This window comes from Hetaerina americana, unplaced genomic scaffold (assembly GCF_022747635.1).
Source record: "Hetaerina americana unplaced genomic scaffold, ioHetAmer1.1.p SCAF_9, whole genome shotgun sequence".
In the NCBI taxonomy this organism is placed as follows: domain Eukaryota; kingdom Metazoa; phylum Arthropoda; class Insecta; order Odonata; family Calopterygidae; genus Hetaerina; species Hetaerina americana.
The window spans coordinates 78252732-78270619 of record NW_027287538.1 but is presented as its reverse complement, the minus strand read 5'-3'; the positions used below and the strand labels follow the sequence as shown (position 1 = coordinate 78270619).

Genomic DNA, 17888 nt, shown 5'->3' with positions numbered 1-17888 from the left:
AAATAATGAGCTCTACGGCCTCTCAATAAAGAAGAAAGGGGAAGAAAACTCCAATGGCCGTAAGGATTAGTTGCCAATCTCTCGTCAGACCAAATGTTGTGTTGGTGTGACGGGAATCACGTCAGGGACCAACCACAACCTCTCGACCAGAATACCCTCTGTGGTGGTTTACGGGAGATTAATCCGCGTCAGGGACCAACACACAGCCACACGCACACTATCCTGCCTGAAATCCTTCACGAGGCTGTGAGACCCTGTTAAAGAATTTCAGATGGAGATGGAATCCTTCACGAGGCTGTAGAGTAGACCCCGTTAAAGATTCCAGGATATTCTCAAGCACACACTCTGTGGATGGCACAGACCAAACACACACACAAGCACTCGAGAAACGCACACACACTCAAAAGGGCCCAACTTCTGGGAGAATCTGGACACAGGTAAAAAGCAACTAGGAAGTGCGTCGAACACGCGTGTTTCGGCCACAAAGTGGCCCTCTTCAGCGAACCGAAGGGAAAACACCTCCAACACAAGGTTGAAAGTAAACAACCGTAGACAAACGTCATATTTATATAGAGACTGTGGGAGTTGGGGGGACCAATCGAAATAGGTGGAAGATGGAAAGGGGAGGGGTACTTTAAACGTATTGGTGAAGAGGAAGGAGGGGGGGGGGAGGAGGAAAAACAGATACCAAGGGACTGAGTGGAACGGGAAGGAGTAATTATTGTAGGAGAAGGGGGGGGGGAAGAGGGGGGGGGGTTGGGTAAAAGTGAAAGGTATCCGAGTAACGGATTATGAAGGGGAATTGGGGGGGGGGTTTAAACATATTTCCGTTGGACCATAGTCCAACGGAAATATGTTTCAAAACTAGAGAAGTCATTTCAAAAGGGAATAAAGTGGGGAGAATGGAATCGGCCCTTTATCGTTGTTGACAACCACATTTCTAAATTTGTGTATGAAAATGCTTTCGTATGCGTCTAAAAGGTGGTTGGGGGTCTGTTTGATCAACTTCAATTCCTTTTCTGATGTTTTATGGTCTTCCTTGAGTAAGTGTAGGGCAATGCTCGATTTATCTGATCTGTTGTATCTGTAATGGGCCATATGTTCTTTGAATCTAGTTTTAATATTCCTCCGCGTCTGGCCGATGTAAGTTGCATCGCAGGAGGAGCAGTTTATTTTGTAAATGCCGGACTTGTTTGAGGCGTCGATTTTGTCCTTAGTGTTGCCTAATTGATGTTTTAGTTTGTTGGTGCTGCTAAATGATATATTAGTGTCAACGGTTTTAAAAATCTTTCCTAGCCCTTTTGTTAAATGTGGGTGGAACGGCAGTTTGATATACCGCGGGGTTTTATGTTGTGTGAGGGTGGTCGTGTTTTGAACTAGTTTTTTATGTTTGTGCTTTTTCACTAGATTGTCAATTATTGACTCTTTGAAGCCATTTTTAAAAGCTATAAGTTTGATGTTTTTTAATTCTTTGTAATAGTTGTTTCTATTTAATGGAATATTTACTAGTCTGTGTACAAGGGCATGGAAGGTGCCCAGTTTGTGACTGTTGTGTGTGAAGGAATCATGATGTATGTAATTGTTGGTGTGTGTTGGTTTGCGATACACGTCGTATGATATTTTAGTATTTCTTGTTAATAGTAGATCAAGGAATGGAAGTTGGTTATTCTTTTCTAATTCGTATGTGAATTTAACCGAGGGGAATAAACTGTTTAAGTCGTTAATAAACTGATCTATGTTATATGTAGTTGTGTCAAAAATAGCAAAGATATCGTCCACATATCTAACAAAAAGAGAAGGGAAATAACTGAATTTCTTTTTGAACTCCTTCTCAAAGTGAGTCATAAACTCCCACAGTCTCTATATAAATATGACGTTTGTCTACGGTTGTTTACTTTCAACCTTGTGTTGGAGGTGTTTTCCCTTCGGTTCGCTGAAGAGGGCCACTTTGTGGCCGAAACACGCGTGTTCGACGCACTTCCTAGTTGCTTTTTACCTGTGTCCAGATTCTCCCAGAAGTTGGGCCCTTTTGAGTGTGTGTGCGTTTCTCGAGTGCTTGTGTGTGTGTTTGGTCTGTGCCATCCACAGAGTGTGTGCTTGAGAATATCCTGGAATCTTTAACGGGGTCTACTCTACAGCCTCGTGAAGGATTCCATCTCCATCTGAAATTCTTTAACAGGGTCTCACAGCCTCGTGAAGGATTTCAGACAGGATAGTGTGCGTGTGGCTGTGTGTTGGTCCCTGACGCGGATTAATCTCCCGTAAACCGCCACAGAGTGTGTGCTTGAGAATATCCTGGAATCTTTAACGGGGTCTACTCTACAGCCTCGTGAAGGATTCCATCTCCATCTGAAATTCTTTAACAGGGTCTCACAGCCTCGTGAAGGATTTCAGGCAGGATAGTGTGCGTGTGGCTGTGTGTTGGTCCCTGACGCGGATTAATCTCCCGTAAACCACCACAGAGGGTATTCTGGTCGAGAGGTTGTGGTTGGTCCCTGACGTGATTCCCGTCACACCAACACAACATTTGGTCTGACGAGAGATTGGCAACTAATCCTTACGGCCATTGGAGTTTTCTTCCCCTTTCTTCTTTCCTCAATAGTGTTTTTAACGTAACACCATCACTTAATGGCCGCCCCACTGGGGTCAGACGCCATTGCAGCCGCCTCACTGAGGAACAGACGCTGCGTGGACTACCTTTCGTCTGGCTCCTAACCTTCGACCTATCAGGCATGGGTGACCCTACCAGGAGCAATTATTATTACTCCCGCCAGCACGACTGAAGGCGTCATCGGAACGCACAAGCTATTCCACCACGTCAAGGTTGTAGTCCGGGGAGGGATATATATATATATATATATATATATATATATATATATATATATATATATATATATATATGTATGTATATATAGGGAAATGAGTAGAGACATGCATGAAGTACGAATACAAAGTCGCTGGGAAAGGTTGGTGCGAATCACAAGCAGAATTTGGTTTCCCTGACCGGGACTTGAGCCAAGGACCTTTGACTTTCCGGGCCTATAGTTATTAATTGAGCTATGGAGGAAACGGATATCGTTCGCCCGGCGAATCGCAGCTGTTAATGTGGTCAAGCGAGGGCAGGTTGCGAGATAGAAGTGGGGGGTGGGGGTTGCGATCCCCGAAACTGACACGTTGACTACAGGGGATATGAGAAATTGCATAGATGTTGCCACGCAGCCCGATGAATGCTTTTGAGTTGGTAAGGGATGGCGCGGGGGAAGGGGATGAACTAGTTTGGGGTGTGTGTGTGGAGGGATGGTGGAAAAGAGGGGCAGCGACGCGGTGGTAATAACTGAGTGTGGATAGTTTATACATGCCCAGGAAACTTCTCCAGGGATAAAAGGGAATGAGCCGCGGGACGGGTTTGCTGAAGGGAGGGCTGTGGCTGTCAAGGGCGTGAGATGTGGGAGGGGATGTGGGGGCAGCCAGGGCAGTGGACAGGGTTGAGGCCACAAATCGAGCAATCTCGTACGGGGGCTGAAGGAAAGTCGAGAGCCTGACTGACAGGCATTTCCCGTGATGGGTTCATCCGTAGCATACGACACGACTACTCCATCCAGCCTTTCCCTTACCTTCTCCTCTGCTGTCCTTCCTCCCTTTAATGTATTCAGCAAACTCTCTTATCTCATGGTGAGGGTGCAATTGGTATCAATGCGTCCTTGAAAATGGTCTCTGCCTTCGACCAATCTCCGGGGTACTTCTTCACTTGGTAATCGGTCCATCCGCTTTAGTTTTAATTCCCCTGTAGATCACCTCCCTACCGTCTTCAATGTTTTTTCTTCTACCACGCCCGCTGCCCACATCCTCTATCAGTTGAAAATTAGACTCCAGGAATAGCGTTAGGAGAATCTCTTCCTGCTATCTATGATAGAACTATTTGCCGTAAGAAGTTGATACCCATGATAGAAAATCATCCTCGTCATTCCCGTTCTCCTTAATATATACCACTTGATTCTTCGATCAAAAGTGATCCTTCTTTCTAAACAGCAAAATTGATTTCCATTGGGATAAAGAGAGAAGGGGAGACCCGAATAGTGACGAGAGACTGCAACGCCGTAGCCGGAGAGGGCCGAGAGGGAAAGCGAGGCAGAGGAGTTCGGATGGGGAAAATGCAAACTTACGAGAAAAAGGCTGATAGAATTCCATAACAAGAAATACATGGAAGTGACAATAATTCTCATCGAACAACATTAGAGAAGACTATGCACTCGAAAGATTGCGGGGAACAGGGCAAGATACCAAATTAACTACATCGTTGTCAGAGCGGGAATAAAGAACCAAGGTAAGCAATGTGAGAGGCATACCGGCGCAGATATAAACAGATACCACAAGCAGGAGGTCACGGGTGAAAATTGCGCAGAAACCTATAGGGGAAATAAAGATAGTGGAAGGAAAGCGAGCAAGAGAATATATAATCGAGCATTGGCAGAAAAATAGAAGGGGTAAATTAGACTAGCGCAAAAGGAGGATGGAAGGAAACGAAGAGAAACACAATCGAATTAGCGAATGAGCAACTCGTGTGTAGGGCGGCGAACTCTAAGAGGGCATGGGGATAAGGGCTCAAACAGGAAACATCACAGAGGCAGCAAGAAAATCCAAGAATCGACACTAAGAAAAACCCTTGGTGTGTAAAACGTTGTGAGACTAAGTCATACGAAAAAGCAGAAAGGACGGTGAAGAGTGGGTGGTAAGGCTTTGCGAGAAAATCAATAAGTATTTTGGTTTCGGGGCAATTCCGATTGAGGATAATAAACAAAGAATAAATTGGTGGGAAACATGAAAAATCCTTATAAACTGATGAAGAGACAAATTGGAGAGAGAAACAAAAAATCCACAACGCCCGAAATGCTGGGCGTGATGGGATTTCAGCAGCGCCCTGCCCCTTCAGTGGGCTGAAATCTGGGTGTAGTGCCCTTCAGTGGGGCAGGGCGCTACACCTCGAGGCGTGAAGAGGTCTCCTCCCCTCCGTTGCAGATCACGTGTACTCTACCCACGGAGGCAAAGCGAGGGGTCATGGCGGAGGGGTCGGCCCCTGACGAACCACCCCGCCCTCACTCCAAGGAACACGTCATCCGAATTTGCCTCGGTAAGCCCTCCCAGCCCTCCGAAAACTCAGCCCTTATCGGCTTTTCACTCGCAATTCCATCCCTCCTTCCATCACACCTTAAGCCTTTTTGTTCGCTTTCCTCTCTCTGTCCAACTTGTTTCCTCCATTCATCTCCATGGCCTCAACCCTTAAATCCTCCAATTTACACTCATCCTATTTGCCTCAGCAAAAAAAAACCCAATTTGCCGAAAATTATTGATTTGTCAGCATTTCAAATTTCACTGGTTCATCAATTAAAATCAACTGTATGAGCAACTGAGGGTATAATCACCAAAAAGTTAAAGAGAAAATTTTGAATACGAGGGCATATACTAGCGCCAACACACACAGAGATTGATGTACTCTTGGCTACGTAACTTTTGCAAATGTCAAGTTATGACACTAAGATTTAAAGGGAATATCAACAACAGATGTACCAATTTAACAAAAAAAACAGAACTCAAATCGGAACGATGGGAGCGCCACACGGTGGTTATTCCGGGAACTTTTTGATCAAGGTAGTATATATAACGAGTTGATAATTCCAATAAAATATTGCGTAAAAAGTGAAAAATATCATTTTATTAGCTTATTGTGAAATATGTGTTCCCTCATGATCTATCATCCAACGGACAACATGGACTCAGAAAGGAGAGATAATGTGAAACACGGATGGGACTTTTTATGCACGACGTTCGGGAAGGAAACAAACAAGTAATTGCGATATTCTTGCATTTCAAAAAGGCGATTGATAAAATCCAACCCGTTAAATTCATTCGCAACTTGCCATGGTACGGAAATGACGACGATGTTATAAACTGGATTCGGGACTTCCTTACTGACCGCAAACAAAGGGCAGTTTTATTCAGAGGCTGTATGGCTCAAGCTCTAATTATGTGAAAGTAACACCCAGCGTCCTGCGGGGGAGCGTCATAGATCCACAGCTATCTCTGATATACATTATTGATATCTCCAGTAAAATAAAAAGCAGTATAAGACTCTTTGTTGACGACACTGTAATCTACAGGCAAATATTGAATGACGCAGATCGTGAATCAATAAAAACTGACTAAAAGAACATTCAAAAATGGTGTGAAGTATGGCGGCTGGAATTAAAAACTAAAAGAATGTACCGTCATGCATTTCTTAAAAAATAGAAAACACAACCGAACTTTACCAACTTACACACTCGGAGGTGTTCGGATGAGCGTCGTGGAAGAAGTTATATCTTTGGAGGTCACCATTGAATCGAGTATTCCTTGGTGAGAACATATACGTCATGCACTCTTTGAGGAGGGTCACTGAAACAGCTGGCATTCATATAGTCAGTCGTAAGGTAGAGCGACGAACAAGTGAAGGAAACGTGCTTTATTCTTCAGTGAGACCTCAAGTTGAGTATGCGGCGAGCGTTTGGGATTCATTTAAAAGAAACATTAATTAGAGCATTTAATAGGGTAGAGAGAAAGGCCGCCAGGGTCGTTGAAAAACTCGCACCAAAGGACACAAAGAGGCACACATTTAATAGAGGATCTGCGGTGGGAACCTTTAGATGTGCTAAGACTCACGGCTAGATTAAACTTATTACAAAGATATGAAGCTTTTTTTCTAAATGTTTTACATCCGACATTGGAGGTTTAATTAGGTCCCCTAATTATATTGGCAGGGCCGACAATTGTCACAAAATCAGAGATTTAGGTTGTCGAATTGATAGATTCATGTATTTGATTTTCCCGCGCACAAACAATAAAAAGGGAACACCTAAGAAAATAATAGGTACATGCTGTAGAAAATGGGAGTTGACAAGATTAATTTCCCACACAATAATCTCCAATTCTGGCGTCTTAACACCCCCCGCCGTGCGCCCTTGTGCCAGGTAGGTTAATGTATATAACGTCGATTGTAGCATTTGTGAATTTTGCGTCCGGAATGCGTTTCTATATTAACCAGTAATAAGAGTCTGGATTGCTTTCCCTCTTTTCGCATATTTTCTTGTCCTCTTTGTGTAGGCATACGAATAACTGTTGGCCATCTAATACTCGTAACATCTGTGAGTATGCTGCATCTTTGGTGTTCGGTTGCCCTCTTTCCACGCGGTTTTGGTTGATCGCGGGTTGCCAAGTGTCGGAGGAAATAAGGTGAACGCATGTATAATTACGAGTGACCTACCACCCCCTGCCACACATCCTTGCGACTGCTTGCGGGTTATTATGTAGATATAGATATGAGGGACACATTTGTCACTTATTGTTCACAGGTAAGTGTCAGTGACAGTTTTATAAAGATATTTAGTTCGCTTACGGCATCAATGACACTCGCTACTAGCAATAAACTGCATTGAAAACGTTTGCTTTTCCCAAAAAAATTGACATCCTAGACCAAATTGACACTAAATTAGGATTATTACATGTTCTTCCCTTTATAAAAGCTAGGCGATAATTTTAAAAAGTCATAGGAAGAAGGCAATCAATTACCTAAATGAAGGCGGATCCAAAGCTATCGTCAGCGATCTTTTGGAAGTAAACATTCACACTGCTGCTTCCATTGAGAAAGAAGATCAGCTTAACACGTTGTGAGAAATATTGAAATCCTTTAGAGAACATACCTCGTACATGGAAAACTGAACGTCTTGCTTCTTAAGATGCTTCAAATAAAGGGGGAGGAAGGGTTCAGCCTCCAAAAGGACTGACTGCACCTCTCTCATGTGACCAGCTGGAAAAATGACCTCGTACAACTCTGTAATCCTTTATTCAGAGGATTTATGCATTAAGTATCCTCCGATTTCATATCATGAGCTAAAATGACTTATTTCAACGCATTGATATTTTATAAGTGCATTTTGGCCTTTTTATAGGAAATTTTCCAACTTGCTTCATTATTTTTCCAGGCGGCCATTCCCTTGATTTCTCTCTATCTTTGCAGTAAGAATGAAACCTTCTTTAACATGGCGTAGCAGTTTCCCAAACAATTTGAATATTTCTATCACTGTTCTTTGGTAAATTTACGGAAAACATTATTGAGAGATGTATCATGGCAAGTTACTTTAATTTGCGTGGATAGGAAATGGACCTCGGCTCTTGTTTCTTTCGAAAAATTATCCTAACGCGATGGTTTGCTCCACACGAGTGCATTGCATTTCATTTGAAGGAATAGAGACATTTGGATATTTCGACCGTCTCCCAATAATCCATTGACCCCACACACACACGCCCCAGTGCCGATGCTTCCGAAGAACCCCCGGAGTCTCGCTCCCCTTCCGTCTCCAAAAGGCGAAGGAGTCCGAGGGTGTCGTTTAACTCTCAGGGAGTCAGTCATCAGTGTGTCTTTTGGAGGGGCAAGGGCGGCCTGGGGGGGGGGGGGTGCCTAAGAGAAAGGAGAGGGCGCCTCGTAGGGAAAAACGCCCGCCCGCCGCAATCCCTCCCGTCGGGTGGGTGCTCGCTTCCCTCTGAGTGGTGCTCCCCTTCGCAACAGGCCGTCGAACTCCCACGGGCGACGCCGCGGGGGTCCGCGTCGACCCGAGGGTGGGGGCTTGTACCGCCCCGGGGGCTCACTCCGACTGCCGACAAGCATTTAAACGTTATGGGGGGTTAAAAACACACCCATATGAAAAAAAACCGTTGATCGTTGAAACTTCTTAAAAACTTCCAAAGTGATCGTCATGTAAAGGTAACCTACTATTTGAGCACTTTTACTATTTGCATGGTCTGTCTCTAAAATAAGTAGAATGATTTTTGGCCACCAGTGCAGAAGGCTGGAGCGGAGATATTTGTGGTGGGGAAGGTAATCTTGGGAGATGTTGAAAGGCAACGTTAGACACGTCAGTCAACTGTGGGCATTTACGGTGTGCGGATCGCTGTTAGATTGAACCCCTGTTCGAGGGTCGCGTCACAAATTCACGATGTCCCTTTCCATGGAGCTATGGTATGCGATAAATTTCTGCATTAAGATTGGAAACTTGGGTTCGGAGACTATGACCGTGGTTAAGGATGCTTATGGAGATGGATAAATGTCCCAAGTGATGATGGTTTTCTGCTTCCGCACAGGATGTTCCGGAAGGGTAGAGAGGAGGTTGACCAATGAGGAATGCCCATCAACAACACTGTGTGATGAAAATGTGCAAAAAGTGAGACTCATGCTCAATTCTGATTGACCCAGTTAGTGTCAGGATGTCGGCAGAAGCGTGCAATATTCAGAAAACCACAGCGCATTGCATTCTCACAGAAGCTTTAGCCATGAGAAAGGTGGGTGCCAAGATGGTGGTTCCCAGGGTGCTGTCGGGAGATTGCTTGTGTTACAATCTTGCCTTGGACCTCATGGACCACTGTGATAGATACCTGAATTTTTTAGAATAGGTGGTTACTGGTGATGAGATATGTCGACCCAATTATAACCCCTTTGAGTACGATTTTGGACCACTGGATTATGTCAAAGAGGCCATGACGAGGTGCCCGAGGGAGGGTCCTGTTGAGGCCATGCAGAAAGCGTACCCGAACAGGCGGAGGCACTGGCATTGGTGTGTCGATACATAAGGCTGCTCTTATGAAGAACTTCAGCGATTTGTACTTTGATCTACGATAATTTTTCCCCAGATTTATTCTACTTATTTTTAGGACACGCCTTGCAAGACGCACAGTCTCTCCAGCACGTTAAGGAATAGAAAGAGAATATGACATAGATGGGGATCGCTTTGGTTCAGGCATACTTTATTATGAGATACAAATGGCATTAAGGGAATTGATATCAAATTAGGTCGTGGGGGGATAAAAGAATGGAGATTTGGGCGACTGATTACATAAGATATGGCCAGTTTGATCTCTGCTGGGAAAGGGTTACATAATGAAATAGCAGTGATGAAGTCAGTAGTAGAGAGGAACATGAAATGCAATTGGGATAAATTTACTTGTTTTTTGCATTTATATAAGTAATTTTAGAGTGAATTGGGTAGAAAATATTATTGTACTGCAGAAAATAGTAGACTGTACGGATAGGAGACAATGCCCACACCCTGTACATGTCTCAGACCGCTCGGGTGGATGGGGCGGCTGGAAGGGCAGTGTCAAGAAGAGGAGCGAGACCGTATATTTTACCTGAGCATTTCAAATTACATGGAGCATTCCAAAAGTAATGCACTTGAATTTCTCGCGCCGCCTATCAGACAGACTGGGATCAAACTAATTGAAGTAGGTGGGGTGGGGGAGCTAATCTTTGCCGCGGAACCGGTCTCAGTGCTCCACAAGCTGTGGAAGCGGCAGGACGTCAGTTATTGTAAACCTCTGCGCGCCGAACGTGTCACGAAAGACCAACCGAGCGGAAATTTCAAGAGAACTTTTGAAATGTACTGAAAATGGATCTGATTATTTGGACGTCATTACAGGTGATGAAACCTGGGTTTTTTAATACGACCCAGAAACCAAACGCCAAAGCTCTGAGTGGCACACCGACCAGTTCTCCGAGCTCAAGAAGGCAAGAATGAGCAAATCAAAAGTGAAAACAATGCGCATTGTCTTTTTCGACAGTAAAGGAGTGGTCCATAAGGAGTTTGTTCCTCAAGGGCGGACATTTAACGCTGCCTACTACGTGGATGTGCTCTAAATACTCCGAAAAAGGGTCATCAGGACGAGAAAAGACATACCCGCTACCTGGCTACTCCATCACGACAACGCGCTACGAGTCCGCGAGTTCCTGGCCAAACACCAGGTGCCAACGCTGCCCCAACCCCCCTATAGTTCTGACGTCGCCCCAGCAGACTTATTTTTGTTCCCTCGGATTAAGGCACCCTAAAAGGAACCCGTTTGTCGTCCCTATGCAGATGAGATCCAAACAGCCGTGACGAAGACCTCGCGAGAGGTCGCCGAAGACGCCTTCCAGGGCTCGTTCAGGTCATGGCAGAGTCGGTGGGAAAAATGTGTAGAGGCCCGAAAGGAGAGTACTTTGAAGAATTTTAAGTGTTTGTGCAAATATTTTCAATAAATTACTTTAACAATATACTAGCATTAGTTTTGGAACGCACCCTGTATACATAGGAGAAATATTGAAAGACTTTATGGGGAGGAGTGGAGACAGGAGTGAAAGTCGGCGGGGAATTCATAAAATCAGTTAGGTTTGCAGGAGATCAAACTTTAATTTGTCAGTCAGCGAAACCGTCGCAAGCTTGCTGAGCGCAACGGAAAGTCGGTGCGACAGATACAGTATGAGAATAATTGCATATAAAACAAGAGTTACGTGGTTTTAGCGAAAGTGAAAGACTGTGCTAATCGATAGAATAGGAAAACAAAAGCCACAACCTCTAGAGCAGTTAAATTCTGCAGTGTTTTGGACTTTTAAATGATTAAAGTAGTAGGGACATAAGGAAGAATTGCATTAGGCCAGAAATATTTCACCATTCCTTCATTATGAGGGCGGAAAAAGAAACTATACACTTCCAACGAAAAGATTTAATATTTCACGACCATGGTTTCGATGATGCGTATCACCATCACCACCTGGTGATGATCCGCAGCACTGAAACCATGGTCGTAGGACATTAAAAGTGTGTGGAGGTGTGAATGTATTTTTGCCCTCATAATGGCTGGCCAGAGGAAAGATCGTGATGCAAATGAGGGAGAGGAATGAATAGAAAAGGAACCTCGGACGGAATTAAGGGAGGAGGGTAGTAGGAGGAATTGAAGAGTGACTTATTGCAGGGTCCCATGCCTGGTGGTGTTTTTGTTTCGTTAGTACCTTGAGAATTCTGCAATTGTATGGGATTATTATTATTAAGTAGGCTTAATTTTGGAACTAGATCCAGTGCGACGTAGAGCAGGTTGGTCTTTGAAAAGTTGTTATGAACAAGGTATCAGGGTCACGGAAATACTGGACAAATTAGGATAAGAGTCACTAGTTGATCGTAGGCTTAAATGCAAATTAAATGTTTTGCGTAAATTTGAGGCTGGTTACTTATATGAGGATGTTAAGGACGGGATATTACTGTCCCCGATTTACTGTGGTAGATCAGATCACGTGCGTTAAAATCAAGGTGATAGGTAGTAGAACGGATGGATTTAACATTTCGCGTTTTCCTCGAACCATCAGAGATCATAATAGATATGACAGCCATCTCGTTGGAGATAATTAAAACTGGTAGTGTATATATTTGTTGATATCCTGAATGTTATTTTTTGATTCAATATCAACGCAGCTAATATACACATATTTTTACTTATTTTGATGTAGTACTCCATTACAACTTCTTGTAGAAATTCTGCACGATTCAGATTGCGCATGAGGTTTTTATGACTATTATGCTTGATTTTTGGCATAAAATACGCATGGGAACTGGTAACTCAGCGATCACAAACTATCTTACTTGCATCAATTAGAGAGCGCTGAAGGTTATGATGCTAAATATACTGGCTCAGTTCTAACGCGGCTATTTATCAAGGGATGTTTGTATTTTCTCGCAAAATACTTCGAGGTCGCATTTCGGCGATGCCTCATCTCTGGCCACGTGCGGAGGAGGCAGGGGGAGCTTGTTTTGTGGAGGTGGGAAGGAAGGGGGGTAGATATGTCGCTCCCTCTTCATCGCCACCCGCGGGGGCGCCAATCAGGGAGGAACGCCGCGAGGCCACGCAAATCACTCCCAGTCCCCCGATTGAGTCGCGGGGAAGGGGAGGGGGGGGCGCGAAAATGGCTCTGTCTTCGCATTTGGCGCCCCGGGGCAGGGTCGAAGCCTAGACGACGAGACGTCAGGAAATGGGCTCAGAGAAGGGTGCTCCACGAACCCACCCCGGATATCCACCACCCCCCTTCGCATACGCGCACCACATCCCGGCCTCTTCTCTCACCCCCCCCCCCCCCGTAAGCCCATAATTCGGAGATTAAAGGCAAAACATTTCGCGTTTCGCGGAAAACATCGGATTCGGAAGATGTGGGAGATTGACGGATTTCTTGGAGGGTATGAGTCGATGGGAAATATGGAGTGTTTTGACGTGAAGTATAAAACGCTGTCAGTCCACTTGTCAGCCTGCTACTTTCTTGTGAGACGCCAGACGTTGAGTAAGGAGTCTCGTTCCCAATACCGTTCCCCCGCCCCCCCACCCAAGTGATCCCCCGTCAAATTATGAGAAATCTAAATAGTGGAAGGACGTATATCTGTAAAGATTCTCTAAAAAGAGGACAGCCTGCATTTCAATCCACGGGATAATTTATGTTATAGACACCAGAAAAAGAGTTTACTGGAAATCTGAAAAATCATAACTTAGTGGTTCCGCAGAAAATTTATTTCGATACGATCCGGGTTTCGAAGTTCAACGTCATCTTCAGGCTGAACGTCGAAACTCGGGTCGTATAGAAATAAATTTTCCGTGGAATCACAAAGTGACACTGCTTTCATTTCCAATATGAATTGATTCCATATAAATTCCAAAGAAACTGCGGGAGATGCCGCAACAGTAACTTTTAACGAGTCATCCGCTAATGTGCATTTCAATGCACATTAGCGAATGTATTACGGTATTTCGTCATAACATCTAGTTCCTTTAAAAGCCCCAAAATTTCAGAGTTTAAAAGGACGCCTCGGTAGCTTAAGTGGCTAAAGCACTCGACCGGATATTGAGGGATCTGGGTTCGAGTCCCAGTCAAGGCGAATGATTTTTACGCTCTGAAATTGTTGCATTGATTCCATATAGTTAAGTCGAAAACCATCAATTATATTAGAAGAGTTTGCATTTAAACCTTTAAATCATGAGTATCAACCGATTCCTCTAAAAACAAATCCTTACAGCAAATAAACTTCGCAGGGTAGAATTGCGGATCAATTAAATGACAACGATCTCGGATCTAACATTAGAAAACGGGATAAAAAAAAATCTGCGGAACGGCATTAAGGAAATTGAGACCTATCAAAGGAGTAGTGGAGAAATGATTTAGTGAAAAGGTTATTTTTTTAAAAGGAAATATTCGAGGGGAAGGAGAGAGGTGTTATTTGGAGTTGATTACTCGCCAATTTGAATGCGAGTCGAATTTTCGGGACCTTTTGTAGAAGTGCCCAATTTTGGCACCAAAAAAGATGCAAAGAAAAGCTGCTCGTTACGCCGAAGAGCGTCATAAACAGAAGAGCTAGTGTCGAATCGTTATCCTCCCACGCACTCTGGTTGCGGATTTCAGAGTAACACATCAAAGGTTTGTATAAAAATTATCGGTAACAATTTCTTCCTCACTTACGTGTGAAGTGCTGAATTCAGACCGTCGGTTAAATGTGCGCATGATGGCGGATCGTATTATTGCATTGACAGTGCACACCTTTATCACGTATATTTCCGAACATAGATGATGACCGGATAAAATTAAATATTAAACACACCTCAGCAAGCACACAAGTGTTAACCGGACATGGGAACTTTAACTCCTACTTACACTTCATAGGGAAATGTTTTACCCCTCTGTGTAACTGTGGAAAAGAAGACACAGCAGAACACAGAGTGGAGGATTGTGTTTTCTATGAGACAGAGCGGCAACTCTTATGGAACAGTATGGAAGAGAAGCTAACGAGCATTAGAGAAATGATTACATTCTGCCTAAAGAACAACAATTACCTGCTTGGAAAATTTGCAATAAGAAAACCGGCAAATCCTGAACCACAACAAGCGAACTAACTGGGAAATATTTTGTGTAAAATTTTGTGTAAAATGTAGCAATGTATTCTATATGTCTATTGAGTGATTTTCTTTTCTTGAATTGTTTATCATTAGTTTAACTCCCAAAATATATAAGCACCTGTAGATGTTAAAATTTAGAGTAACTTTCCTTATGTCTGATTATTTTTGTCTTTTTGTCTGTTTTGTTATGTATGTTGTTTCCTTTTGTCTGATTATTGTTTGTAAAAAGGGGAACTAAGATTCAAAGGAATCCCCAACTAACTGTGAAGTAAAATAAAAGTGGACCCAGGAAACCATTGGTCAAATGGGTCCAAAAATACAAAAAAAACGGCCACTTGAGAAGAAAGTATCAGTATGTAGAAAGAGCCCACGATTATGCGAGGGAAATAAACTCGGGAGGTACTGGCCGAAAATAAAAGAGCAGCGGGATACTTGAAGTAATCGGAAAAACAAATATCATGTAACTTAAATTTCCCTTTCCAGTTAAAAATATTAATCTTAGGAAATGATTATTAAATTAAATTGAAGGCTCTATTCCTATAGAAATGGTTTCTTAAGACACGGATGTAATAAAATATTCTGCTGTGCAGTGTAGTAGACCTTCTTACCTATGGATTATCAGTATACAGATAGGCATTAATAGGAAAAGTAAGCACCACGGTTAATAAATGCTTAATAAATGATGGCAGCTAATGCGAGGGAAAAAAATGAACGCTCATTGAACGCTTATAAAAACAAATGAACGCTTATAACAACGGAATATGGAAGCGCAAATAATTTTTTCCTCGATTTATTAAACCATTTTTCCATATCCGACATAATACCTACGCAAACAAAAGGAATATAATGACTATTCAGATAAAAAAGCATTTGAAAATGCCGTTGATACAAAAATACTAGCAAATGAAATAGGTGACTAACAAAACGAAATAATTAACCATTGTTTCAGACTGATGCTTTTCCTAAAAAGATCTTCATTTATTTACTTATTCAATGCATGCAAAAACATAGGGGCCCCTACCCATGACAATCATTTGCTTATCGAATGAAAAATAAAGAAATTTGCGCTCAAATAGCACACCTTTCGCGTTCTACACACGTTCGAAACAAGAAATATGATAATTAAAAAAGGAATATAACTTACCAGACTGAAAACGCGATAAATATTTGGGGATGGATAAAGTATCATTTTTCCACCGCACAACATATGCTGCAAATAAAAAAAATAAAAAGATATAAAATAAAAGTGAAATATATGCAACTAAGGTAAGAAAGTGCTAAAATTGCATTGGAATTTACGACAAATTCTACGGCTAATTGAATCCAATGTAAGATAAGCCATGCGAGAAGGAGTTTCATTTTATTAAGATGATTTTGCAACAAATCGAAAGAAGATTGCAGGTAGAACAGCAAAGACGACCATGAGGAAGGTTGAATAAGTGTTGGGAGAAGCGGGAAAGGAAGGAGAAGCATTCTGGGGAGGAAGAGAGGAAGTAGGAATTGGTGAGAAATGGAGCCGCGAGAGAGGCGGGGAGGCTCGAAGGGGAGGAGTGAGCCCAGCAGAATGGAGGGAGGGAATGAGGATCGGAGATTTGCAATAAAGATGTGAAGGGGGGCAAGAGGGAAGGGGACTTGAATGAGAAAAAGAGAGGGAGGTGATGAGATATTGTGCTGAATTCTCCAAGGGTGTGCCAAAGCGTACAGATTCCATTTATTAACACGCCATTGTCACAATTATCACACGAGTATAAATGGCAATGTAGGTACTTTCCGTTTTTTATTTTTTAAACATTAGCTTTTCATTCCAAAAAAATGAGTATAGTAATTTCTCAAACACTTGGATGTTGAAAATGTATTTATACGCCCACCCTTCGCATTACGGTAGGGGAGATCATGGCAATTAAATTAATGAGATTAGGAGTATAGAAGATAGATTTAAGATTTCATTTTTTAACGATGAAGGATCAGAATAACATTGTCCGACCGCGGTGAAGTCATATTCGGATCAAAATTAGCCTATCGTGTATTCACCCCCTGCCACATACCCTAGCTGTGGCTAGCAAAATATTAAAATATCAAATATGCCTAGTACACCAATCGTCTCAAAACGGTAGGGGATATGACGAAATATCATTAGAACTAGTTACTAAAGCCATCGCTAATGATCAACAAATAATTTGGCGTTCAAAGTAATTGATATTAAGGTTTCTTTTGCACCAAAATACTTAATTGAAAGACGCACACAGTAAAGTGATACGTCAACATGAATGGAAGAAATTATCTCACCAGGGTATCAAGTTTACCTTTGATCATGCCGGTCTCGAATGTGAGAGCGGTGTGGTCACCACAGACAACCGCCTCCTCGCCGGCAAATCACCTGCTCACTCATCTCGACGTGCGACTAAGAAATAAAAGCGATGTGTGGCTTTGAAATTGTTCCACATACGCCATAGGCTCCCGATCTTACCCCAAACGACTTTTTATAATTCCCAGATCTAAAAAAAATACTGCAGGGTAGTTGATTTCGAAACATAAATGAAGTCATTCAAGAGGTGGAAGAACGGTTTCCAAGCAATCTGCTGAGTTCTACAATCATGGCCTTGGATAGGTTAATAAACGCCGGGAGAAATGCATATTATTCTGGATGGTGACTGTACAGAGGTGTGCTATGAATAAAAATAAAATTAAACTTTCTGTTTCAATTGTATTCTCGCACGAATTAAAATTAAACGATACCTCCTCGCAGAGATGAACTCGCATGTGCTTCATTAAATGAAATGATGTAACATACAGGGTTCGTCCGGAAAATAAGTGTACTGATTTTTTCCCGCCGCTCCAGGCGCGCCCAGCACCGCTCTGACGGGCTGCGATTGGAGGGGGTATGTTGGCAAGCGACGCTGAAAAAGGCAGTCGGCTCTGAGCTGTGGTGTAGTGAGGAGCTCCGTTAACGCGAACCTCCACGCTCGACCCACGTCACGGAACGCGATGCCGAAGTTTTTGGAGCAGCATTATTCCATCAAATTTGCGGTAAAGCTTGAGAAATCGTCTACCGAAACTGTCGGTATGATTAACCAGGCTTACGGGGAGTCAGCCATGTCCAGAAACATGATCTTTCGGTGGCACAAGAT

At 43.0% G+C, this 17888-nt stretch overlaps 1 protein-coding gene across 2 annotated transcripts in view; it reads right to left on the bottom strand.

Annotated features, from left to right (window-relative positions):
* Positions 1 to 17888, bottom strand: part of LOC139698896 (uncharacterized) — an 841340-nt gene that overhangs the window by 454442 nt on the left and 369010 nt on the right. The window contains exon 2 of one of the 2 annotated variants that reach the window (XM_071597847.1): positions 15905 to 15970. The exons of the other annotated variant lie outside the window; for it this stretch is intronic. Within the exon in view, the coding sequence (XP_071453948.1) occupies positions 15905 to 15970 (66 nt within the window). The remainder of the gene's footprint in view (positions 1 to 15904; positions 15971 to 17888) is intronic. 2 annotated transcript variants of the gene reach the window in all.